This window comes from Paroedura picta, chromosome 3, assembly GCF_049243985.1.
Source record: "Paroedura picta isolate Pp20150507F chromosome 3, Ppicta_v3.0, whole genome shotgun sequence".
NCBI classification, from domain to species: Eukaryota; Metazoa; Chordata; class Lepidosauria; order Squamata; family Gekkonidae; genus Paroedura; species Paroedura picta.
The window spans coordinates 133,771,163-133,796,657 of NC_135371.1; the positions used below are offsets into that span (position 1 = coordinate 133,771,163).

Consider the following 25,495-nt stretch of genomic DNA (forward strand, 5'->3'; position numbering starts at 1 on the left):
GAATCCTTCAGGTCTTATGTAACTTAGTAGCAAATATTTTAAACTTAAATCTTTATGTAGTGAAAATCCAATTTATATCAGAGTAAACCATGGAAGTGTCCCTGGTGTGTCTCCATATAAGCATTCAAGAATGAATAAAACTTTGTAAAACAAAACCTAGCTTCAGTTCCAGCATTTAACAACTGTGACTGAGGACTGTGACCTACATCTGGGACTGCAGTTTAAGTGCTACCTGCATCCATTAGTGCTAATGTTGGTGAGATTTTGACAATTACCTCTCCAGCAAACCTTTTAAAAAGCAAATTGAATGGAAAAGCATCTTCCTTGGAGAGGTGGGAGATATTAAGACTTCTAATTAGTGCAATTTTGGGGCAGTGTACTTCAGGCAACTGCAAAGGCTTATCTCAACTGACAGTAATCCTGCGTAATTCCAGATTTCTTCTTAGTGTTCTGACATTTACAGTGCATTCATAAATCACATTCCACTCATACCTGAGCTGCTACCCACTTGTCCCATTAATTCTTCACAAGAGCCAGCTTGTTGTAGTAGTTAATCTAGAGAACTGGGTTTGATTCCTCCACATGCAGTCTTAGTTCTCTCAGAGCTCTCTCAGCCCTGTCTACCTCACAGGGTATCTGTTGTGGGAAGAGGAAGGGTGCCTGATATGCAAGCTCCTTTTTTTTATTTTATTTTATTTTGCTTAACCATCTAATGACTCAGATGTTTTGCAAGTTTCCAAGTCATTTGTATAAACATGATTGCACTGCCTATGAGTTTGCTTACGTGTGTGTACTCAAATGAGTGCATAATGTGACAGCACAAGGTACAGCAGAAGCACTTCCCTTTTCACGCGTTCAGTGAGTATGCTACACTACATCAACTATTGTGTGCGTAAAGTGCCATCAAGTCACAGCTGACTTATGGCAACGCCAGTAAAGGGCTTTCAAGGCAAGTGAGAAGTAGAGGTGGTCTGCCATTGCCTTCCTCGGTAGAGTCAACCTTGATGATCACTCTTCTAAGTACTGACCCTGCTTAGTGTCTGAGATCTGACAAGATCTAGCCACAGCATGCTGCCTTCCCTCCCCACCCAGAATTACAAATGTAGTTTTAATAGCACTGTGCAAGAGACCAGCAGTGTCAGGAGAGTTGTCTGAAAGATAAAATTAGCTTGTATTGTCTTGCTTCTGTGGTTCTTGGATTTTGAAAAAAATCAACTGTGGATAGCAGTCATAATTTTCGTCCAGAGTAGAGGATATTTTTGTTCCTTAAGTCAGTAATAGAAGAATGTGTGTAATAATCCAGATAATCACAGACAGCAAAATTGTATGTGGTAAACAAAGTAAATTTAACTAAATGAGATTCTCGTTGTCTGTTCAGTCTTTAGTCATCACCAACTCAGCAAAGCGCTCCTCAACGGTTGGAGAAATTGTCAACCTGATGTCAGTGGATGCCCAAAGATTCATGGACTTGACAACCTTTTTGAACATGTTGTGGTCTGCCCCACTCCAGATATTCTTTGCTTTATACTTTCTCTGGGAGGTATAAAACCTCTTTATTCTATCCCCTTTAACAAATAATTATTTAAGACTTGTATCCCCTTCCCCTTTGTCACATTGCTCTGTGGAATTTATGGAACATCCAACTCTATGATTCTGTGATCATCAACATTATAGTGAAATTTGGCCCCCATCTGCAGACAGATTGTTCAGCAGACTTTGGGGAGAAAAATCTGAAAATGGTTGGAATGGAGAGGGTGCAAATTGTTGATGTATGTGCAGACAATTTTTCTCTGTTGGAGTCTCTGGTGGGCTGGTGAAGGGGAGGCTCTGTAAGCAGTCAGCAGCTTGTGAGTCACTGGCTTCCAAGTGTGGTAGGAAGATAGGAAGGGAGAACACTAGGGAGGAAAACAGGTAGGATTTGTCAGGAGGAGGGAAAGAGGAAGTAGTGCAGGGAGTGGAATACAGGGGAAAGTAAGGTGCCCCTTGCAACTCTTAGTAGATTCCCTGACACACAACTGAGCCATAGTTTTCCTAGGTAGAGGAGGGGGGACTGAAGAAGGGGTACAGATAGAAGGGGTACAGACTGAAGAAGGGGCTGCCCCAGTGTAGCGCACGCACACACGCTTTGCGCCGGGACCAGGAAGCCCAGGACACTGCCAGGCAGGGTAAGTGGCAGTGGCCGGGGAGGAGTGGGGGGCGGGCCTACTGTAGCTCGGGGCCGGGCAAGCCAAAAGGCCTGCGCTGTCAATTATGCACAGTGCCGGCCCACCTCAGCCCCTGCAGGCACCCGCGGTATGCAGCCTAGTTGTGGCTAGTTATCATTCCACTAAATGGGATCCTAAAGTAGAATTAAACCCTGGTTGAAAACTGTAGTTTGTGGGAGAAGAAATAAACTCTGGTGAAATATATAAGCAGAGCTAGTCTTAAACTACTCATGCTTCCTCTCAAGTCATAAGGGAGGGGCAAAACACACCCACATAAATTGGGTATATGCATGTTTTTATTTAACCATCTTTAAACTGGGCATCTGAACAGAGCCAATATAGACAGGTGTTTTTTCTCAGCAGATATCTAGACTGAGTTAACACTTCTACCTTGATAAAATGCTAAGTGCACAACAACAGAATGGTGACTGATGTGCTTTTCATCTTGTGAAGATTTTAGGGCCCTCTGTTCTGGCAGGAGTTGCTGTGATGGTCTTACTCATTCCGTTCAATGCTGTGATTGCCATAAAAACCAGAGCATTTCAGGTAGGTGAAATCTAGCTCTGTCTTTTTTGCTTGGGCAAGTTCCCACTACAAAGTGAAACAGGAAGGGATTTTTGGCAAGCTGATCAATAGCAATTGGTGTGCTTTGTAGCAAAATCTTCTTTGCACCTGCCTTTTGACTTCTGCCTTTCTTTCAGTATATCTGTTAGCCTTTACCTGACCCTGTTTACCTGCATCGAATTTTTGTTCCTGATCTACGATGCAATTCTGCTTGAATATTTATGCATGGACTCTTGCCCAGATCTAATTTGACATAGCCTTCTCTTACAGACTTCCCACCCTCTTCTCTGTTCAGAGGTAGCAGAAACATTTTCCTATGGTCAGTCCTTCCTCTTTGTCAATTGTGTGGTTATCCTGAATGAAAGGAGTGTGACTGGAAGCCCTGCCCAGAGAACAGGCGGAAGTCACATTCTTCACTCTGTCAGCTGTTGCAGGCTGGTTGGATGTGTTCAGAACTAGCTTAGCAGTCTCTCCATCTTGCTCAATCTGAATGGATGGAAACAGCTTTTATGTTTATTTTTTCTGGCTTTGTGGAAGTTTTTCAACTTTGGTATTTTCGATCCACTGTTTGTCTTCCTGGTTGTCATTAGAACTGCCATCCTGGTGTCTGGCAATCTCCCAGTATTACAAGTGTTCTCCAGACAACACAGATCAATTCCCCTGGAGAAAATAGCTGCTGCAGAAGGTGGACTTGCAGCATTACATGCCATTGAAGTCCCTCCCTTCTCCAAACCCCACCCTCTGCAGGTTCACCCCTCCACCCCCAAATTTTCAGATATTTCCCTGGAACCTCTAGTTCTGCAGATTTTCCATCTATATGTAATTGGCTAAAAAAAATTGTTGCATTGCACAAGGTCAATTTTAAGCTAAGAAAATGGGGTAGCTACAAATAGATCTTTTCAGTAGGTTTTGAAAAGGGTAGATTGCATTGTTATGTTTGCATTGACATCGAGGTTAGAAGTGTATGTTCCAAAGGGAAATATGCAAGGAATGAAGAAAGGACCCTTGAACTGCTTCACAAAAACTGAAGAATAACAGTTGAAGTAGTTGCAGGAAATCTGAATGTGAATGTTGGATCTGCCTATGCCCTGATTTATGACAGAATTAAGTTCAGTAAGGTGTGTTCTGGGTGGATGCCTAAGCAACTGACAGGGGAGCATAAGCTCAAGCGCTTAGACATTTGTTTTTGAAGACCCCTCGAATAATATCTGTGATACTGCAGAACACTTATTCTGTTGCATTTTGTCCCAGTAAGGCCAGTTTAGCATCCTTAATTAGAGCAGAATTTCATGCTAGGAGGCAAAATGGTGTTCAATACCTGTGTGTGCTTCATAATGCTCTTTGTGCATTAGAGACTTGGTTTGCCAATTTTTACTGAGTGATAAGGATGCCGACGTCACTTTTATTATGGCTAAATTTCTGTCCTCAGTTTTTAAACTTAAACTGTCCGATGTATCTTGACTATCTTTGTATATCCTCCTAATCTGCTTTATGCCAATAAAGGTATTGTATTGTATTATGAGCTAGGGTTGATGTTTCAGTGTGGAAACACAGCTGTGCACTCTTGAGGGGTTACCCCAATAGGGAGCTTTTCACAAAGGTCTGATTTTTTGGCAAAGATGAGGGTTGCAGAACCCTCAGCAATCGTCTTGGCTGATTCCCTCAGCCATCACAAATTTGATGAAAGAAAGTATGTAAAAAGAAAAGTGATTGTAAACTACTGGATGCACTCCCCACTTCATTTTAAAAAAAATGACAAATAGAAACCACATTCCTTGTCTTAGCTGATTAATAGCAGCCCTTTTAAGACAAGCAAGGACTGAGATATGAGGGAAGAGTCCAGAATAAACCATCAGTGAGCGATTAGTGGTTTCTGGTTTCCTTATGACTGTGGACCAAACATGTAGAAGATTTGGCTGACAATGGCTTTGTTTTCATACATTACTTTAAACATACTTGAAAGTGACCCTATATAAAGAAAGCAGCCTGAGGTTAACGGTAGAAGAGAGTCCAAAGTAAAAATTGGCTTTTGTTTTGTTTTCTTGCAAAATGTTTCTATGACCTGAACCTGTATTATAATTAAAAGTTGGCTTACTCTGTCTCCAGCTAGTCCAGTATCATCTACCTTAATTAACAGTAATAGTCTGAGGTCTTGGTCAGAGGTCTTTCCAAGCCATTCTATTAAGAATCCTTTTTCTGGAAATCCAAAGGACTGAACCAGAGACCTTCTGTAGGAGTTCTGCCTCTTTTTCCATTTACAAAAAGGAAGGCAGGCATAAAACTTATTTTTAGCTATATATGCCCAGGAGTGCTGATACTTCCTAGCATTTGTGACCACAATTTACCCTCTATACTAAGCTTATAAAAACATTTGTTTTCAATCGACATGTAGTGTTGTACAGGTGTGTGATACGTGCACAACAATGGAAGTGATATTTTATAGACCTTTTGCTTTATTATTTTCCACCTGACGACATTGGGATTGTTCACAGTGCAAGTTGTCGGTTTAGGCAAATAGCTAATGGTGTCTTAAATCATTTAGGTGGAACAGATGCGATACAAAGACTCCCGCATTAAGCTGATGAATGAAATTCTCAATGGCATAAAGGTACTGAAGCTGTATGCCTGGGAACCATCCTTTGCAGAGAAGGTTCTGGAGATACGGAAGAATGAACTCAGAGTCTTGAAGAAGGCAGCCTATCTTAATTCTTTGTCAACATTTGCATGGGTTAGCGCACCATTTCTGGTAAGATTTGTTCATGTACCTTGTAATTATGTAGGAGGAGCTGCCTGTGACAAGGCAGGGTAATCCCTCTGTAATTGTCGTGGGGGAGAAGAAAAACCTGCAAAATGCCAGCAGTTTGTATTGGGACTTTTATTTTTAAGAAAAGCTTTCTGTAAAAGATCCTTACTTTCACATGCGCCTAACCTCAAGGAAATTGTAAAATGGCAGCCATCCTAATTTCCATGCCATGTGTTCAGTACACAATACTGCTCGTTTGACTCAACTCAGTTCTTTTTTTTATTACAACCAGCTCGCCTCTTTTGGCAATACAATGCTAATATTTAAACAGGCATTTCAAAGTATTTGAATGATACTAAATAACAGATTCCTTAATCATCCATGATCTATTTATTTACTTTATTTATAGTCCGCTTTTCTCACTAAGAGTCCAGGTGGATTACAAAATTTTGCAAAGCAACTGAAACAGTATAACACATGTCATAAAAATGCAAATACTGGATTATGGAAATTAGAGAACAGTGCAGTAAAAAGAAACAATGTATGCCATAAACGTGCCATGAACTATAGCCCAGTTCTCTATAAAAAGTCTCTCTTGAAGAAATCCATTTTATACATTCTGTGGAAAGATAGGTGTCAAAGAGTCTTCTCAGTCCTGCCATTTGACAAAGTAGGAGCCCCTATGGAGAATGTTTGGGTGCTAGTCAGTATCTTGAATTGCACCCAGGAACAAATTGGTAGCCAAAAAAGCAACTACAGAATGGGACTACAATAAAATCAGAGTCCACTAGCACCTTTAAGACCAACAAAGATTTATTCAAGGTGTGAGCTTTCGAGTGCAAGCACCCTTCGTCAGACTATGATCGCCTTACATGACAGGGAATGGGAGTGTTGGGCATACTTCTCCTCAGCATTTAAGACAGTCTCTGGACTGTCTTTGAGGCCAGACCTGTGAGAGAATTACAGTAGTCAAACCACAAGGTTACTGTAGCATGGATTCACATGGCCAGATGGGCCTAGAGAGCCAGTTTGGTGTAGTGGTTAGGGGTGCGGACTTCTAATCTGGCATGCCAGGTTCGATTCTGCACTCCCCCACATGCAACCAGCTGGGTGAACTTGGGCTCGCCACAGCACTGATAAAGCTGTTCTGACCGAGCAGTGATATCAGCGCTCTCTCAGCCTCACCCACCACACAGGGTGTCTGTTGTGGGGAGAGGAATGGGAAGGCAACTGTAAGCCGCTTTGAGCCTCCTTCAGGTAGGGAAAAGCGGCATATAAGAACCAACTCTTCTTCTTCTTCTTCTTCTTGTCTCAGTGGCTCGGCCTCCTCGGCCTTTTAAATGGGCTCTGGCTCCTTCCTGCACTATTTGGGGGAGGGATTAGTGAAGAAATGTTGTATGTAGAAAATAAAGCTTTAAATGCCTAGCAAGACTGAAGGGGGGGGGGGGAGAAGCAAATGTTCAGCAAGACAGTAGATGCAGCTGGAAGAAACTCTCCTTATAGTTTCAAAAAACACACTCAGCACAAAACTGACCGATAAGGATAACAGAGCTGATTAGCAGAATGCTTTAATAAAGAGAAAGAGGCTACGGCCTGTACTTCTGGGTGCAGTATTAGGGGTCCCACCTGCTTGGAGGAGACCTGTGGAATCCATAAGAAAATTTCTTGGGGCCATTCCGCACTCGTCCAAAATAGCACAATGGTTACAAAGTGAAATTGCTACAGTTTTGCCATTATGCACAACGTTGTTGACAATCTGCAACACTCCTGAAACCGATCCGCAAAAAGCGCTTCATTGTAGCGCTTTCAGGGAAATCCCAAAAAGTGGATTCACCCTCCGGAAAACGCTACACTCTTGCAACCAATCAGCAACACTAGCGAAAAAGTTCTGTGCGTTACCATTGTTGCGGTTTCTGCAAAGTCCCGCCCCCTAGCTCTCTCCTCTGATCTTCCGGCGAAGCGATCGCCATTTTTTTTTTCTCCGAGCGAGCGGAGATAAACGCACCGGCGAGCCTTCGTTTGCCCAACGAGGCTTCCCTGGCTGCAGAGCTGTTTTAAGTCACTAAGCACGAAACAACACACAGCCCCGTTTGCTGGTTTATTTTCCCTTTATTTTTTACTGTATTTTCAGCCGAAAATCGCACCCGTGCCGGGGGGGGTTATTTTTTTTTCACTCCGGGGGAGCGTGGCAACAATGAAACGGCAGCTCAAACACCACCTCCTAGCTGGATGGGTCTCTCCGTTGCAACGAATCAACACAGATTCGTTGCAACGTGTGTGTGTGTGTTTTTTTTTAAACTTCCTTAAAGGGAAAGGGGCTTTTTGGGAGCATGATAACAGCCACCCATTGGCTGCTTGACGGCCAGGGGCAGGACGAGCTCGGCAATATCGCTTCCTGGCTAGCGATTTTTGCAGAGACCAGAAACCTGTGGGAAACGATAGAAACGCAACTGGATTCCACTACAAAGCCAGGTATGCATAACGACGATTTCCACTATTTAAAATGGCGTTTTTTCGTCCCACAACCAATTTGCCACATAGATCCTGGTGCGGAATGGCCCTTAGTGTTTTCAAAAAGAAAAATAACCCTTCCCCTTCCAAAGGCCTGCCAAGTACTGCTGCAAGAGGCAATGAATGTTGGCAATTCACGGAGGAGGTAGGGAAATTGACTTGTTCAGGCCCCCAAAAGGAAGAGCTGAACCAGGAATTTCTGAACAGTTTCCTGTGATTTCCCCATGGCCCCCAAATTTGTTATAGCGAAGTACCAAGTGTTTGCTGTTGAGAAAATGCAACATTCAGTGACATGATTATTTTTCTTTCTTTGTATCGCATTTAAATTTCTGTGGCATCGCACCAAGCCTACTTTTTCTGTAGCACATTAGCATAACAAATAATGTAAGCAATTTTTCATTCCTTCAGTAACTAATGTTGCTTTTTGTTCTTATATGTCCAGGTTGCGCTGACCACATTTGCTGTTTTTGTCACAGTGAAAGAAACAAACGTTCTCGATGCAGAGAAAGCCTTTGTGTCTCTCTCCTTGTTTAATATTCTAAGGTTTCCACTCAATATGCTTCCCCAAGTCATAAGCAATATTGCGCAGGTAAGACAGTTGCCTTTAAGAAAAGTTCATATTGAAAGCAATCAGGACCAGGCTGACCAGGGATTCTGGGGCATTTGGGGGAGGCATCATCTGGACATGGAATTGGGGTCACTGTGGGTGGGCAGGTAGCTGTGAATTTCCTGCATTCTGCTGGAGGTTGGACTAGATGACCCTGGAGACCCTTCCAACTCTATGGTTCTAGGATTTTGTAGGTCAAGCATATGGCTAGATATGAAACCCAGAAAATATGAAGAAGAGCAGTGTTGGAGGTCCAATGCGGTGTAATAGAATGTATGCCTCGGGCAGAGGAAGCCTGAGTTCATGGCCCCATTCTGCTGCCTGGGTGACCTTGGACTAGTTTCACATGTGTGTGCATGTGCTCACAAACACAGCGTCTCTCTGTTTCTCACTCCCTGCCTGAAACACAAATGTGTGCACATGCATGCTAACCTAATTATATTGTGACAATAACAGAGGAGAGGGCAGAAACACATACTCTGCTCCGACCTCCTAGAAAGAAGAGCAGAATAAAAACATTACAGAGTGAGGCTGGGTTTGAACTTCTGTGTGTCATGTAGAAAGTGAGGACTAGTGTATGTCTTTATTTTTCAAAAGCAAGAGGGACGCATGGGTGATGGGAGCTGAGCTTCCCTTATGTGTTTTACATTCCTTTCAGTCCTTACCACCACCCTCTCCAGAGGTTTGCTCCTAAATCAGTTCTGATGTTGTCACTTGGCAAGGGAGAGAGGACTGCAAGGATGTAAACTGGGTAGAGAAAGGTTAGCATCCCACACCTAAAAAATGTTGGTGACTTCCTCTCCAGCCCCTGCTTCAGACTAAGTACAGGCAAGCAAGTTGGCTTCTGCCACTTCTCCCTTGGCCTTCAGTGTAGGTCTAACTGGATGAACTTTTAACCGACATAGATCAGCTGCTGATCATTATGGAGAGAAATATGGTATGGTGATAGTCTTGCATCTGGAGAACTACTTCGTAATTCTAATTTATGGAAAATGTACAACCTATTCTCAGAGAAATGGAATAAAAACAAGCATTTTGCTCCCCAGGCAAGTGTTTCCTTGAAGAGAATCCAGCATTTCTTGTCACATGATGAGCTCGATCCAAACTCTGTGGAAACCAAGTTGATTACTCCAGGTAAAAATTCTGGTGTGAAATGTTTAGCTGAGAGATTGGGCAGGAAAGACTTAATTTGTATGGTAGTGCTAGATCACCATATCCAAAGAATGCAGCTAGGAAGAACTGTCTTAACTACTAAAGGCTGTTTCATACATGCATGGCATGACTCTAGCACCAACAGATGGCTCGCATGTCTGCAGCAGACAAAATTATCAATACTTTAAAATTGTCAACAATACTTTAAATACTTTAAAATTGCAATACTTTAAAATTGTCAACAGTATCAGCTTATGATTCCTTGAAATGAGAACCAGTATTTAGATGGTACAGATGGTCCAAATATTTTTGACTTCTGCCCTCAGAAGATGTATTTTTGTTTGCAGTCCTGTTCCCTTGTACCAAGTGTGATCATTTGAAACTCAGCTGTTGCTAAAATAAAGGAAATTTATAGCGACAGCCTATGAGTTTCCGCATGTTCAGACAGAGCATGGGTTTGCATCCATTGTAGCATTTCCATAGATGGAAGCTCTTTAGTCCACAGATGTAACTTTATTGTCTTTCTCTCTCTCTCTCACTACATCCCACAGTGCTCCCTCATGCTGTTCCCAAGGGGTCCCATGTGCCCTAGGAGTAGCATTTGTGGGGGCAATTGTTTGGTCCACAGAAATTCTCCCTTGGATCCAAGCTATGGAACCACTCACCATAAACTTTGAATCAGGACTGAAGCTGTGACAATTTAGTGTGACTGTGATGTGCTTGATATTAGCATTTAACTCTTTACAGTCCACAGTAAACTCCATAGATCATGGCATCTGGCCCTCTCAATTCCTGGCAAATAGATGGGGAAGAAATGGAGATAGTGCTCCCCCCCACACACACATGCATCAAAGCCATAGCCTTCCCCCTTTTCCCTCTTTAAGGACACTTGGAGTGACACCTTTTTCCACTGTGGGGGCCTCTCTGTCCCCAGTCTGGCTGCCCCTGCCACAATTGTACTCAGCTAGGGCCCTGGAAGTCCTTAAACTGGTTATGGTGCTACAGGCATCACCCAAGGTCTATTTCATGATATGCAATTTCCTTTGTACTTCAGTATCTGTGGGAAAGAGAGGAAAAGGACTGGGAGCCTTGAGGTGATTAATGCAGTGGCATGTAAAGCCTTTGGGTTTTGTAACCTCATGGTGCAGGATACAACTTTGCAAGCACACGCCTGCTCTTGAGAGTCCAGTTCCCTAGTGGCACCCTGATTGACCGCAGCAGCAGCAGCAGCTTTGGGGCTGTTCTGTCCTTTTTCAGGGAAAGAAGTGCCGAACTGTTTTTGAGCTGCTGAAAATTAGACTTCATAAAGCATTGAGTATAATCTCTAGAGAACAGCCATGACTGGGTAGAGTAGATAAACAACTGTGCATCTCAATAATTGCTGTTGGATATATAAGCATGGATTGTTAACTGTCTCTTAAATAAATTGTTTGTATTCCATAAACATGGCCATTGCATGGAGGCTAATGGATTCTATTGCAGAAATACACAATTCCATAGTGCTCTCTCTAAAAAAATACCCCCAGTTTGGTAACGTCTGCCTCTTAATGAGAGCCCGCATGGTGTAGTGGTTAAGAGCAGTGGACTTTAATCTGGAGAAGTGGGTTTGAGTCCACACTCCTCTTCCTCATGCAGCCCAGCTGGGTGACCAGGCACAGTCTTCTCAGCCTTGCCTACTTCACAGTATCTGTTTTGGGGAGAGGATGGGAACGTGATTGTAAACTGCTTTAAGACTTTTTTGGGCAGTGAAAAGTAGGTTATAACCACCAACTCTTCCTCTTCCTCTTCTTCTTCTTCTTCATGTCTGGAAGTTTGATCTGGCATTGACCTCAAGAGTGTGATGTGTGTGCAGACATGTGACAGGAAGCTTCTTTACAAACAAGGCGGAAGGAAATTTGTCACAATGGTTCCTCATCTCTCACCCAAAAATAGCTTCTCCCCTTAGCAACATAGTGACTGTGCAAATTTTGCTCTGCCCTTTCTTAATCCTTTAGTATTATTGTGTGTTGTGTTTCTTTGTGTGTAGGGTATGCTGTTACTATAAGGGATGGAACATTCAGCTGGGCAAAGGACCTTGAGCCAGCTCTGAAAGAGTAAGAACGACGCTCACTTTTCTATGCCACTATTTTCCTGCTGCTTGTGTTCCCAGGACTGACTTCCATGCATTTGCTAACTTATAAAGGAAGAGAGGGAAATCAGTAAAAATTACTGTGCATCTCCAAGCTGGTTCCAGTAGCATTATGTTAGCAAAGGCTCACAAAGGGGGGCTCGCTGGGCATGCTCACAGAATTCCTGTACAGGGAAAGCTGGAACCTTACACACATGCCACTCCAGTCACGGAAGAGAGTTAGTGTGGCAAGGAAAACAGACCCTGAGGAGGATGGCAGCTGATTGCATAGCAGCTGCCAGTTGTCTGCAAATTGTATGTCATCTTTGTTCTCTGAGGCCCCACCTTTTTAAGGCAGAGGCAGAAAGAACAGAAGTGTCAAAAGGATCAGGCTGCATTGAAGAACATCTGACATTAGAGAGTCTGACCAGACTCAGAAGAATATTCCTGTTGCATAACATAAACATCTGTCAGACATGCCCTGAAAATCTTCCATCCACTTTTTTACATGCATAAATGCTTGGGAATGGCTGGTAGTTTGCCGAGTAATGAACCTTCAATGTATCCATTAATAGAATTTTGACTTTCAGAGAACAGGAGTGTAACGCAACAGTAGTGTGAACCAGAGACTTGTTAAAAGTTTGATTCCTGAGGCACTGGGTCAGTTGCATAGGTGGCAAACAGCAAGGCTGAACAGGCTTCATGGCAACTTAAACCAAATTCTCTAGGAAGACTGTGTAAATCTTGTCCTTAAAATAGATTCTCAAATTTTAATTGAACTCCCTCCTCCTGAGTCTAATGGTGTGATTAAATCTCCCAAATCATTTGGAATTTTACAATATGTGGGATTTCTTTGGACCTTTTCATGTGACATCGAAGTGGTGTGAGAGCTGCTTGTTCAATGGCTTCATGCCATGCTCCTTTCATTGATGAGGTGTTAATTGCATGAGTCTATCCCATTCTCCTTGGTGGATATCAGGAAGGTAGGAAGAACCTTTCCATCTGGATCAGGCCTTTCAAACAGGACTGCAGCTCCACAGGAGCGAGACCACGGAAGCTTAAAACAGAAGAAGAACCCTAATAGATCTAACCAATGGTCCATCTGGATCAGCATTCTGTTTCACGCAGTGGCCTAGCTCTTGCCTTGGAGAGGCCATTTCCTGATGCTGCCTTTTAGCACTGGGTTTCAGAGATTGACTTCCCCTGAATACAGAGGCTCCCTTTATCACCATGACTAGTACTCTGAAGGACCTATATGCTCATGGCTGTCATTACCATCACTGACAGTGAATTCTACAATTTAATTACTCATTGAATAAAGAAAGGTTTCTTTTTTGTCTGCCCTGTACCTATTGCCTATCATCTTAGGTACTTCTGAGTTCTAGCATTCTGAGAGAAGGAGAGAGAGCTCCCTCTGTCCACTTTCACTACCCCATGTATAATTTTATAAATCGCTATCACATCCCCTTATTGCTGCAATAATTCCTGAAAGGTCTACCAGGAGAAGGCTAGATTGGTAAGGACAAAGAACAAATTATATTTATTTATATTCATATACTGTCCTTCCTTGCGGCTCAGGGCAGTTTACAGAGAAAAATGGAACTACAATATAACTTTTTGGTACAACATGCAAGCATTCATGAACTTATATATATAACTTGTATATAAAGGTAAAGGTATCCCCTGTGCAAGCACCGAGTCATGTCTGACCCTTGGGGTGACGCCATCTAGCGTTTTCATGGCAGACTCATTATGGGGTGTTTTGCCAGTGCCTTCCCCAGTCATTACCGTTTACTTTCTCCTTATATCTGTACTCTTATGATCCCTGTTCCATTGTCTGAAGAGGAGTGTTTGCACTCGAAAGCTCACGCCTTGAATAAATCTTTGTTGGTCTTAAAGGTGCCTTTCGTTGTGCTACTTCAGACCAACACGCCTATACACTTGTAACTTATAACTTTTTTGACATTAAAGGGCATTTAACTTTATATATTCTGCAGCTGCTTAACTGCAATAACTATGGTTTTCATTCTTTGGGAGAGACAGGATGTTTAGGGACCTTACACTAAAGTGGAAATGCTGCGCAATAATTACTTGCAGATGTCCCATCCTCTCTCTGCAGTTATGAGTACTATAGATATCGGGTAAGAACCAACTCAAGTTGAGCACTTCTAATTTCCACATCCAGTGAAAAATTCCTGCCAAAGAAAAAGAGAAGAGAGTTTAATTGTTTCCTTCCTCCAACTACAGGCCCTCAACTCCCTCCACCCATGCTGATCCTAGAGGTTCCCTGCTCTCATAGGAGGGTTTTAGAAGATATTTGGAGCTGCATTGGAAAGGGGGGGGGGCAGGGCATTCCAGCTCAAGAGAAAGAAATCCTTCAGTAGAGATTTCTCCAAGCACAACATAAAAGTGTTTTAGCTTAGGTAGATCAGGGCTTCTTTAACTTTTTTCCAGTAGGGCCCCTTCTCACCCAAGAAATGTTTACATAACCCCAAGTATATAGGTATAGAAAATCGGTATAGAAATCAAACATTTACTGATACTAAATCATAAAGATCTGTATATCATTTAATAAAAAACAGAGAGATGTTGTGGGGCACATTTGTTTTCCTCTCCTCTCTATGCATCTTTACCTAGAGGCAGAAGAGCATTGGAGGGATTACATCTTAAGGATCCTAGAGGAATAACTGATCTCAAATGGCTGTTCTTTGGGTCTGATCTATGAGGAATGATGGATCCACTCCAACCCACAGCCTCTGATGCTCAATTCTGCCTCCCGGGTGAGGGCAGGGTCTGCTATGCCAAGGGCAGCAGAGAGATCCAAGAGGAGCCAGAGGGAGGCGGGATCTTTAAAACTTTAATTACATTTTAAAACTATTTAATACAAGCCCACCATTAAAAAAGAAAGAAAAGGAGGGAAGCATACCATAATTACATTTCACTCTTCCAGGACTGAAAAGCTTATCTCCCTCATGATTTACTCATGAGAAAACCTTCCTAGGTCCTGGCTGCAAGACATTTTCCCTCCTGTTGCAGATCTGAAGACCTTCCTACTCTCTTTGGCCATTCAATAGCAAATCCTCTCCCCTATGAAGAACACCCCCCCCCCCCAGTTGCTGAGCCTGCTTAACCCTTTCAATGCTGCAGGTAAAAATGAAAAATTTCCATTCTTCAGTGAGACTGTCCTCAGTGGTGCCCTGATATATTTAACATCTTTATGCACCCTCTGGCTCAACTGGTACGGAGCTATGGGGTGGATTTACACCAGTACGCTGATGACACCCAGCTCTTTCTCCTCATGAATGGCCACCCGGACTCCCCCCCAGATCCATTTGCCAGATGTTTGGAAGCTGTAGCTGGATGGCTTGAGCAGAGTCGCCTGAAACTCAACCCCTCCAAGACGGAGGTTCTGTGGTTGGGCCGTAGGGGGGCAGATCAGGAAGCGCGCTTACCCTTTCTGGCCGGGACGCAACTTAATATCGCGTCTCAGGCCAGGAATTTAGGGGTGACCATTGATGCCTCACTAACACTCGAGGCACAGGTTAAACATGTAGCTAGCCGGGCATTTTTCCATCTTCGCCAGGCTCGGCTACTAGCGCCCTATCTGTCCTCCGAACACCTGGCCACAGTGATCCATGCGACGGTCACCTCTAGACTAGATTTCTGTAACCCGCTCTACACCGGCCTGCCTCTGGGCTTGATCCGGAAACTGCAACTCGTCCAAAATGCGGCTGCTAGAGTCCTCACAGCTACACCATGGAGGGCTCACATCCAGCCAGTTCTGAGGCAGCTGCATTGGTTACCGGTCGCCTTCCAGATCAGGTTCAAGGTTTTGGTTTTGACCTTCAAGGCCATCCGTGGTCTAGGCCCAGCATATATGAGGGACCGCCTTTTGCCCTATATCCCCCGCAGGGCTTTACGCCCTGCGGGGCTAACCTACTGGTCGTTCCCGGCCCCAAGGAAGCCCACCTGGCCTCGACTAGGGCCAGGGCCTTTTCGGTCCTGGCCCCAACCTGGTGGAATGAGCTCCCGGAAGAGCTGAGGGCCCTGCGGGAATTACCAGCATTCTGCAGGGCCTGTAAGACGGAGCTCTTCCGCCAGGCTTATAACTGAGGCCGGGCGGAAAGAAGATCAGCCCCCCCTCACAAACTGGTGGTAGAGAGCGTCACCCCCCTCCGTAGTTGAGGATGCGGAGAGCAAATGAGTAGATTACGCCATCGCTGTTGCCATTACTGTAAATTATCGGTTTTTATTGTCATTTTATGGTTTTAGGGGACAGGGTTATGTAAGCCGCCTCGAGCCTTCGGGGGGAGGTGGGGTATAAATATAAATATAATAATAATAATAATAATAATAATAATAATAATAATAATAATTGCCACAAGTGCTCTAATGAAGTCAAGTGTAGCACAGAAGCCTTGGGGGCCTGGGAAGAAGCTAGCAGCAGAATGAGGGGAAACAGCTTGGGAGCTCTGAGGCAAGTCTGCAAGATCAGAAATCAAAGCAGACCGAATGTATTAAATATTTTTAAATGCAGATATTTATTTCAATTCATGTGCACATATAAAATTTTACAATATCATCATATATTGTGCATTATTGCACAAATCCAAGCATTTTGACACATGTATAAATGACAAAAAAAAAACAGAAAACCAAACGCGTTCCAACCCCTCAGGGTCTTCTTCAGTGGTCTAATATTTAAATACGCTTGTGTGATATAATAATGGGGGACTGTAAGGTGGTAAAAAAATGAATGAAGAGGCTCCCACATTTATAAAATGTGTCCAAATACATCTCTTGGAGCCCCACAAATAAAATATATATTTTTCGAAGCGCCACCCCTATTGAAGCCCTCTTGCAGCCTGAGTGTATTCTCACGTGTCTCATAGAATGTAGTTTGCTTCGTTGTGAGGTTTGTGGCTTCGCAGTAACTCTGCTAACACCATGCAGATTCATAACTCTACTGCATCCCATGCAATCCTAACCAAAGTTAAGCTCATTGACTCTATTGAATTAGAGGGCTAGAACTCTACTTAGGATGGACACTATAGATTTGTGTTTTTACCTTTCAGATGTCAGCTTAATGTGCCAAAATGGACTTAAAAATAAAAGCTTTGTCCCTTGGTTTTGACAAAAAAAATCTATGCAATATGGGTGGATCCAGGTTTCAGTATGACCACAGGTAAAACTTTTTACGTCAGGGGTAGTCAACCTGTGGTCCTCCAGATGTCCATGGACTACAATTCCCATGAGCCCCTGCCAGCATTTGCTGGCAGGGGCTCATGGGAATTGTAGTCCATGGACATCTGGAGGACCACAGGTTAACTACCCCTGTTTTACAGGACCGCTTTAAGGCATTACAGTCAACTGCTGATCACGTAAGCAAGTTAATAAAAAAAACAAGACTGTGATGCACGTGATGCATGCTCTGGAAATCTTCTGGAGGATGAAATTAGGAAGCTCCCTGTAGCACATTCAAATGGATATTTCTCTCTGTTACTTTTCTTATTAGCTACTGTCTGCATCATGGGTGTTTTTCATGTCACGAGTTTCTTTCAAGCCTTCCTCTCCCACAAGCCATCGACTCTTCAGTCAACATTCTTCATCCTTTCTCCAACCACATGCCCAAATCCGTGTAAAGCCGATTAAACAGACTCTCTGATGGAATGTTATGTTAAACTCCTGCCAGACCGAGTTCAGCATACCACAGACAAAAATGTACCCAGTGGCAGAGGACAGGCAAGGTCACTGCCTTACTACGAGAAACCTCAGAGGGAGGGCCATGTTAGTCTATGTCAGCAACAGTAGCAGATACTGTGACTTGTTACAGAGGCAAAGTAGGTTCTAGTCCACAAAACCTTATGTCATCACTTATTTGCTAATCTTTAAGGTGCCACTGAATTCTTGTTTCTGTGTCGTTGTGCTTACATTGGACACTGCTGCTTGTGTGCACAGCTTGACTCTGGATTTTTTTCTCTCTCTCCAGTATAAATTGGTTGGTTCCAAGTGGTTCTTTAGTTGCTGTTGTGGGTCATGTTGGCTGTGGGAAGTCTTCTCTGGTGTCAGCTCTTCTTGGTGAAATGGAAAAGCTCCATGGGGAAGCATCCGTGAAGGTTGGTTCAGAATAGCATGGGAAGGCTTTGAGAACTGAGTCATGATTGGTGCTTGGCCACTAATCCACCTGTGATTTGTCTAGGGTTCTGTGGCATATGTACCTCAACTAGCATGGATCCAGAATGCTACCTTGAAAGATAACATCCTGTTTGGCCGCCCTTATAACGAACAGAAGTACCAAACCGTTTTGGAGGCATGTGCCTTGCAGCAAGACCTTGAGGTGCTTCCTGGTGGAGATCAGACTGAGATAGGTGAGAAGGTAAGGCTTTCAGTGGCAAATGTAGAGAGAAATGGCTGACGATCAGATGCTAATGACATAGGAGGAGGAAGATCACAAGTCACAAAAAACTCAAAGGTGATCTAAATCGGCTATGCAGAACTTGGGAGGATATAATTGATATCTTACAGTGCACCCTAAACTTAGTGTCTGTCTTGCTGGTTCTCTCTCCAGTGAGTAGATACCAGTGGTAATTACTCGGTGGAATATGCTCACAGCCGTTACTTTCATGAAAGTCTCTGTCTTCCAGACTCTATTAGTAGAGACTCAGGAACCATGGTTTGGGAAGCACTGACTCTTATTAAGCAGAGGAGGCTGCCAACTAAAAAAGAAGTGAAAAAGAGGGAAAGCAAATGGAAAAGGGTATAAATGAGGGAGGCAATAATAATAAAATTTAATTTTTAACCCACCCTTCCAGTAATACTCAGGGCAAATAACAACATTTCATAAAAAACATCACATGCAAAAGTTAAAATAGTGTTAGTTTATATGCCTCCAAGTGATAATTTCCAGGCAGGGGTTTTGGCATAAGGAACTGATCTTTCCATTTCTCCCAGTGGTGGTGAGGTGCTGTTTTGGGCCCCAGCCATAAGCCTGGTGGAATACCTCCATCTTAAAGACCCTGCAGAAATGATCAAGGTTGTGCAGGGCCCTGATCTTTCTTGGGAACGCATTTCACCAGGCTGGTCAAGGCCAATCTCACCTCCTTGGGCCAGGGATCCTCAGCAGGTATTGGACTGCAGAACTTAATGCTCTTGGGATAATATAAGGGAAAAGATAGTCCTGTAGATAAGCCAGTCCCAGACCACTTAGGGTTTTGAAGGTTAAGGCCAAAACCTTGAACTTGATTCAATATCCAATCTGGAGCCAATGCAGCTGGGAGAGCACTGGTGTTATTTGTGCCTTTGATTGAGAGCCAGTCAGGACTTGAGCCACTGCATTTTGGACCAGTTGGAGTTTCCAGAGCAGTCTAAAGCAGTGGTCCCCAACACTTTTATCACCGGGGACTGGTCAATGCTTGACAATTTTACTGAGACCCGGGGGGGAGGGATAGTCTTTTGCCGAGGGACGCCGACACCACCGCCTGAGCCCCTGCTCCACTTGCTTTCCTGCCGGCACCCCTGATTTCCTGCCGCCCGCTGGGGGGCGCTGCCAGCAGCAGCTGCGCAGTGCCACACAAAGGGGGAGCCCCAGCCATGGCGGCCGCTGGAGAGCACCAAAGGTGAACCGGCAGCAGAGTGGCAGGGCAACCCCCGAGGCAGCAGCTGGGGAGGAAGACGAGGAGGGCCTGGTACCGACTGATCCATGGACCAGTACTAGTCCCCAGACTGGGGGTTGGGGACCACTGGTCTAAAGCAGCGGTCCGCAACCTTTTTCATGTTGCGGACCACTGCCAAGGGGTGGGGAGAGAGGATGACCCGGGGCCCCATGCATGCGCAGACCTGCTGCGCATTAACGTTTCCGCCCAGTGGGCATGCAAATGTGCATGTGCAGCAGTTTCGTGCATGTGTGGGCCTGCCGTGCGCAAGCGTGAAACTCTTGTGCGTGCATGTTTGCGGCCCCGCTGGGCACAAACATGCATGTGCATTTGCGCTGCTGGCATGCCGGCAGCCACACTTCCCTCTCTCCCCCCCCCTGGAGCAAGAAGCTTGCCGGGCCGCAAGGTAATTGGCCGCTTTGGCAGCTGATTTGCTCGCAGCCTGGCGAGCTTCTCGCTGCGGGGGGGGGGGGCGGGGAGAGCGACCAGGCACCGGGCCGCGGCCTGGGGGTTGGGGACCACGGGTCTAAAAGGACAGCCCTGTCTAGAGCAAGTTTCAGAAGTGGAAGGGTAATATAAAAGTTGAATAAATAAAGTCTAATTCAGAGGTGACTGTCGCATGGATTGCTCTGGCTAGTTCTGGCTCTAAGAGATAAGGTGGAAGCTGCCTCACCTGGCACAGATGGATCTCCCCTTATTCATTGACAAGGAGGGCTCCAAAATCACACCCAGACTCCTGATGGAAGGCACTGATGTTAACTGCACTCTGTCAAGCATTGGAAGCTGTATTACCTGTTTCTCTGCCTGCCATCCCAGCCAGAGAACCTCCATTTTGGCTGGATTTAACTTCAGCCAACTCCACTTGAGCCAGTCCACCACAGTCTCCAGTCACCTGGACAAGATTGTCTGGTAGGGTCAGTGGATTAACAGAAATAGCTGGGTGTCATCAGTGTATTGATGACAATCAAGCTCAAACTCTGGATCAGCTGAACAAGGGAATGTATATAGATATTAAATAACATCAGAGAAAGCATGGGTCCCTATGGGACCCTGCAGCTGAGATTCCTATGCTGGAACATATTTCCCCTTAATGTCACCCACTGTCCCCAACTTTGGAGAAAGGATTCCAGCCATTTCAGGTCTGCGTCCATATGTCAGCTCGGCGATAGGTCAAGAGTTTGTGATTGACAGTATTGAACACTGCTGTTAGATCTAATGAAAAACAGCAGCACCAACCCACCTAGGTCCAGCTTTCTCTAAAGATCATATGTCAGGGTGACCAGAGCTGTCGCCACCCATGGCTTTTGCCTGCTAAGGTCAAATCCTGGGATCATCTAATTGCTTTATTTGTGTTCAGGAAACTGATTTGTTCAGCCAGCACTTCAAAAACTTTGAACATATAGGGTGAGGCTATGTGGAACTCCCCAAATTGTCTTTGTGGCAACTGTGTCTGATACATTCACAAATCCATGTAGGACAATCTGAAGCAGCAAACCTTGCACGAGCATCATAGTAGAACAAGAGGGTCGTTAGCAAAATGGACCTTCAGGCGCTTGTTGAATATGCTGTTTGCGAGCCTGGTACTACTTCAGCATTTGGAAGCTGTGATATTCCTCTTTCCCCATCACGCAGGGCATCAATCTCTCAGGTGGCCAACGGCAACGAGTGAGCCTGGCACGCGCCGTATTCAGCGATGCGGATGTTTACTTGCTCGATGATCCTCTTTCAGCTGTGGATTCTCATGTGGCCAAGCACATCTTTGACAAAGTTATTGGACCAGAAGGAATACTTAAAGGAAAAGTGAGTCAGTAGATACCTAGGAATGCTCAGTTGTGCTGACATAGTAGATATTGTGGTGTCACTTGTGGAGTGGTCAGGGCAACAGTTTTGGGCTGCATTAAAGTTTATTCCTGACAGTACCTTAATGGTGTTAATGAACTATTGATAGGGGCCTGTCTGCCTTACAATCACACTTTATTTCCTTCCTTCCTTCTCTGTAAGGCAATCAGAGTTTTGGAAGAAAAGAAGAGAAAGAAGTAAATAGAGGCTATGTACCTAGAGTTGGCATATGTAGGCCATTGCCTCTCATCCAGCCTAATCTCTAGTTCCAATCCCATTGCAGCTCAATTAATGTCTTCTTTTCTTTCCCCCCTTACAACAATTGCTATTGATTTTGGTGTCCTTTCCCATTCACCTTTTTGATGATGCTTAGTTAACAGTCTTGGTTGGCTTGCTAGCAGGTTCCACGAGCTGTCAGGTCTCTAAAGCCCTAGATAAAACTCCCCCGAAACCTGCTTTCTCTTTTCTGACATCCTTTCTAGGAGGATGGCATTAAGTTCGCTCAATTTTCCCACTGGAATCTCTGAATCACCATAGGAATTGAAAGTTCTTGTAGCTTTTAAAGGATAGAATCACTGAAAAAAGAATTGAAAAATGAAAGTTCAGTTGAGCTTGTAAGATGGACTTTCCACTTATCCATGATTAATTCCTGACCTCACTATAGTTTAATAGAACATTTTGGGGGGATGTGAGCAAATTACTTGGAGCATTTTGTAAACTATTTTACTTTTTCCCCGTCCTCTCCCCCTCCCCCTCCCCCCCAATCTTCTACTGGACTGTGGGATTGTGTCTCTGTTGTCTTCTCAGTTGTTGTTTCACATTCTCATTTCACTTGGTTTTGCATTCTCATTTCACTTGGACTCGCCCCGCCCCTTTCTCCTCCCACAGCGCTTTATTATTACCGCTCCCCTGGAGCAGTTTACAGATGATACTATTGCACAATTTGTCCATCTCTTGCCACCACCACCACCACCCCCATCACACACAATTTTCTGATAGTCGTAGGGACAACTAAGTTATACGGTACAGTACCATCACATCCCATAGTATATTAAATATCTAGAAACTTCAGCTGGCCCACAATGAGATGGTGAAGCTATCCCCAGGGATTGGGCACAGGGATTAGATTACCCCTGTGGCTATAGATTACCCTGGATGCCAACCTCTTTCTGGCCACAATTCAAAGCACTGTTTCTTTAACTTGAAGGACCTAACATGGTTAAAGGCCAGGGTATTTGAAGGTTCATCTCCTTCTGTCTAGCCTGTCAGTTAAGATTCTCCTTCCAAATCTTACTTTCCATGGGCTGCCTTCTGTGGTAAAACAGGTGGAAACAAGAAATGGAGCTTTTTCTGTAGTGATACCTTGTGTGCTCCCACTTGAAGTGCACAGACTTTGCTGATCTTCAGGCACCAGGTTAAAGCATTTCTTCATCTCTAGGTATTCAGCAGGAGGATTTAAAGCTTTTGTTACAGTTACTTGGAGCCTGGGGACTGTTTTCTTGATATTTAAGGCTTGTTTTCTTACTAATTATTATAGTTTGTTATATCTATTATTTTAATATATTATGTTTACTTTGAGAACTGTCTTGATCAGACAGCATATACATTTTCTAAACAAATTTTGGGACAGCAGTTCCATGTAAGAAGTTCTGCCCTTAGAACTGTTCTTAATTGTGTCAGGACTCCCCAAAAAGGGATTTTTGAGTTGGGCATTCTAGAGCCAGTCCATCTCGTCCTTTTCTCTTGATTCTGCTCCCCCCCCCATTTAATATGTTCTCTTCTATTGCAGCTTCTATGATATCTTTAATACACAGTATTAGATTCAGGTGGTAGCCATGTTGATCTGTACAAAGTCCAGTGGCACCTTTAAGACTTAACAAAATTTTATTTAATGACATTTTGTCAATCCTCTCTCAATACATTGTCTCCTTCTGATTATTGTACCACTTTCTTCCTTACCTCGTGGTTCAGACTTACAAGGCTTTCTGAGCCACTGATGATTGCTAACCTCATCTGTGTGAACCGGTAGTGTAGCTTATGCGGGAACAACATTTTACTCATTCATTTTGTTCACCATGGGACATTTGTGTCAGTCATTCTCTTCATTGTGGCCCATATTTCTGTCAAAAATATTTTAATTTATAGCAAGATACATTCTGACTCCTATATTATTGTATTTTCAGACTCGAATTTTGGTGACCCACAGCATCAACTTTCTCCCTCAGGTGGACCACATAGTTGCCATGGTAGATGGTAGAATCTCTGAAATGGGGTCCTACCAAGAGCTTTTGAAACAAAATAAGTCTTTTGCAGAGTTCCTTCGTAATTATGCACCTGATGAAGATATAGAAGAAGATGAACCAACAAGTGAGGACTTTTTCATTTGTCTTGGGGTGTCTTCAGTCTGATAATCAGATCCAAAGACCATATTAGATTAAAAGGTCAAGGCTAAAGCTATTTTTAAAAAGTTTAATATTCTTTAAAAAGAATGTCTTTACTTATTCATAAAACCAGGCATCTAGCATTTTAAAAAATTGGGAGAGTGGGAGGGTGGTACCTCCCACTGTTCAAAAACATTTTTAAAAAATTTCACCTGACTTAGAACGGGCTGAAACTGGGAATTTGGATAGAAAGCAATCATCTTTTGTCTCCCTCTTTTGAGAGAATCCATCTCTCCTCATTTCTCTTCCCACTCCTTATTGCCTTTCTATAATTATCAACCCAATATATCAATATCAGGACAATAGCCATGATAACATTTGTTATTTCCCATTGCCCTTCAGAAATAATAGTTTACCATTCATAATGTGCAAAGATTATTCTTTATAATCAAAGATTATTATTCATAACGCCAAAGATGACAATGCCTCTTGCCATCACTTGTTGCACTGTAATGGGCCCCATTTAGTCTGGCAGAGCTGGCATCCAATGCTGCTTGTCAAATGAAATTGCAAGATCTGTCTAAAAACCACGAGGTCCCCTTTTTCACCCAAAACAGCTTATCATCAGTAGCTTAGGAAGCTCTGTTTTCAGTACTGACTTTCTAAAATCATCTCAGTAAAAAAAAAACGCTAAAAAATGCAAAATAATTTAAAGATTTGCTCTTCTGTTCTAGTAGTGGAGGACGAGGAAGTGCTGCTTGCTGAAGATACACTCAGCAACCACATAGATCTGGCAGACAGTGAACCGGTGACTAATGAAGTCCGCAAGCAGTTCCTGAGGTAAAACCACAGATAATTTTAAAGATAACATCCTGCCTGCAGAAGTCATATATAGTTGCCTGATGTGGAAGTTTAGCTGTCTCATCATAATTTCTGTGTTCTGTTTCTTTCTCTCCTAAATTAGACAACTCAGTGCAATATCCTCTGACGGGGAATGTCCTAGCAAAATGTCAACAAAAAGAAAGTTGTGTGATAAGAAGCCACCTGAGCCACTTCTGGCCAGAAAAAGTCCTCCTGAGAAACTTATCCAGGCAGAAACCACAGAAACAGGGACGGTAAGGAACATGAGGGGCATTTCTCCTTTAACGTTACTTTCTGCTTAGATACCAATAGAGATGTAGAAAGGTGATTAACAAAAACATGAGCAGAAATAGCTGAGAAATCTGATCACTTAGTCAAGATTGTGAACACCTTCTTCAAAACTCTTCCTAATTGGGAAAAAAGTTAAAAATCCTAAAAGGCAATGAATATAAATTGGGATGAAAGTGAGCAAGATTTGAATAAGCTTTTAAAATTATTTTGGAATGTTAACTCTTTGAAGGACAACTAGCAAGTCAGCCAGTTGTCCATTGTCATCCCACATTACAAAACAGACTAACAGAACAGTGAGGAAAGAGGAAGTCCGTGCTGTATAAGAGAGAAGTAGAAGCAACCATTCATTAAATAAAGTTTGAGTCCATTGGTACCTTTAAGACCATAAGTAAATAATGAGTGGTAAAAGAGAACTGGAGGACTCTTGGCCACCTCAGGAGGTGGTATTCGATGGCTTCAGGCAGCTCTCTCAATTTGAAATGGACAAGCTGCTAGGCTCAGTGAGGGCAACCACTTGTCTTTGGATCCCTGTCTATTGTGGTTGCTTAAATTAGGCGACCAACAGATAGGAGGCCCCTTAGGG

At 43.6% G+C, this 25,495-nt stretch overlaps 1 protein-coding gene across 2 annotated transcripts in view; it reads left to right on the forward strand.

Moving 5' to 3' along the window:
* ABCC3 (ATP binding cassette subfamily C member 3) overlaps positions 1 to 25,495 on the forward strand; it is a 99,900-nt gene that overhangs the window by 58,810 nt on the left and 15,595 nt on the right. Inside the window, exons 10-21 of one of the 2 annotated variants that reach the window (XM_077327978.1) lie at positions 1,379 to 1,540; positions 2,658 to 2,750; positions 5,311 to 5,514; positions 8,465 to 8,611; positions 9,676 to 9,763; positions 11,808 to 11,874; positions 17,878 to 18,004; positions 18,088 to 18,264; positions 21,173 to 21,340; positions 23,563 to 23,746; positions 24,495 to 24,600; positions 24,725 to 24,875. In XM_077327978.1, the coding sequence (XP_077184093.1) occupies positions 1,379 to 1,540; positions 2,658 to 2,750; positions 5,311 to 5,514; positions 8,465 to 8,611; positions 9,676 to 9,763; positions 11,808 to 11,874; positions 17,878 to 18,004; positions 18,088 to 18,264; positions 21,173 to 21,340; positions 23,563 to 23,746; positions 24,495 to 24,600; positions 24,725 to 24,875 (1,674 nt within the window). The remainder of the gene's footprint in view (positions 1 to 1,378; positions 1,541 to 2,657; positions 2,751 to 5,310; positions 5,515 to 8,464; positions 8,612 to 9,675; positions 9,764 to 11,807; positions 11,875 to 17,877; positions 18,005 to 18,087; positions 18,265 to 21,172; positions 21,341 to 23,562; positions 23,747 to 24,494; positions 24,601 to 24,724; positions 24,876 to 25,495) is intronic. The other variant, XM_077327980.1, reaches the window with a different exon arrangement.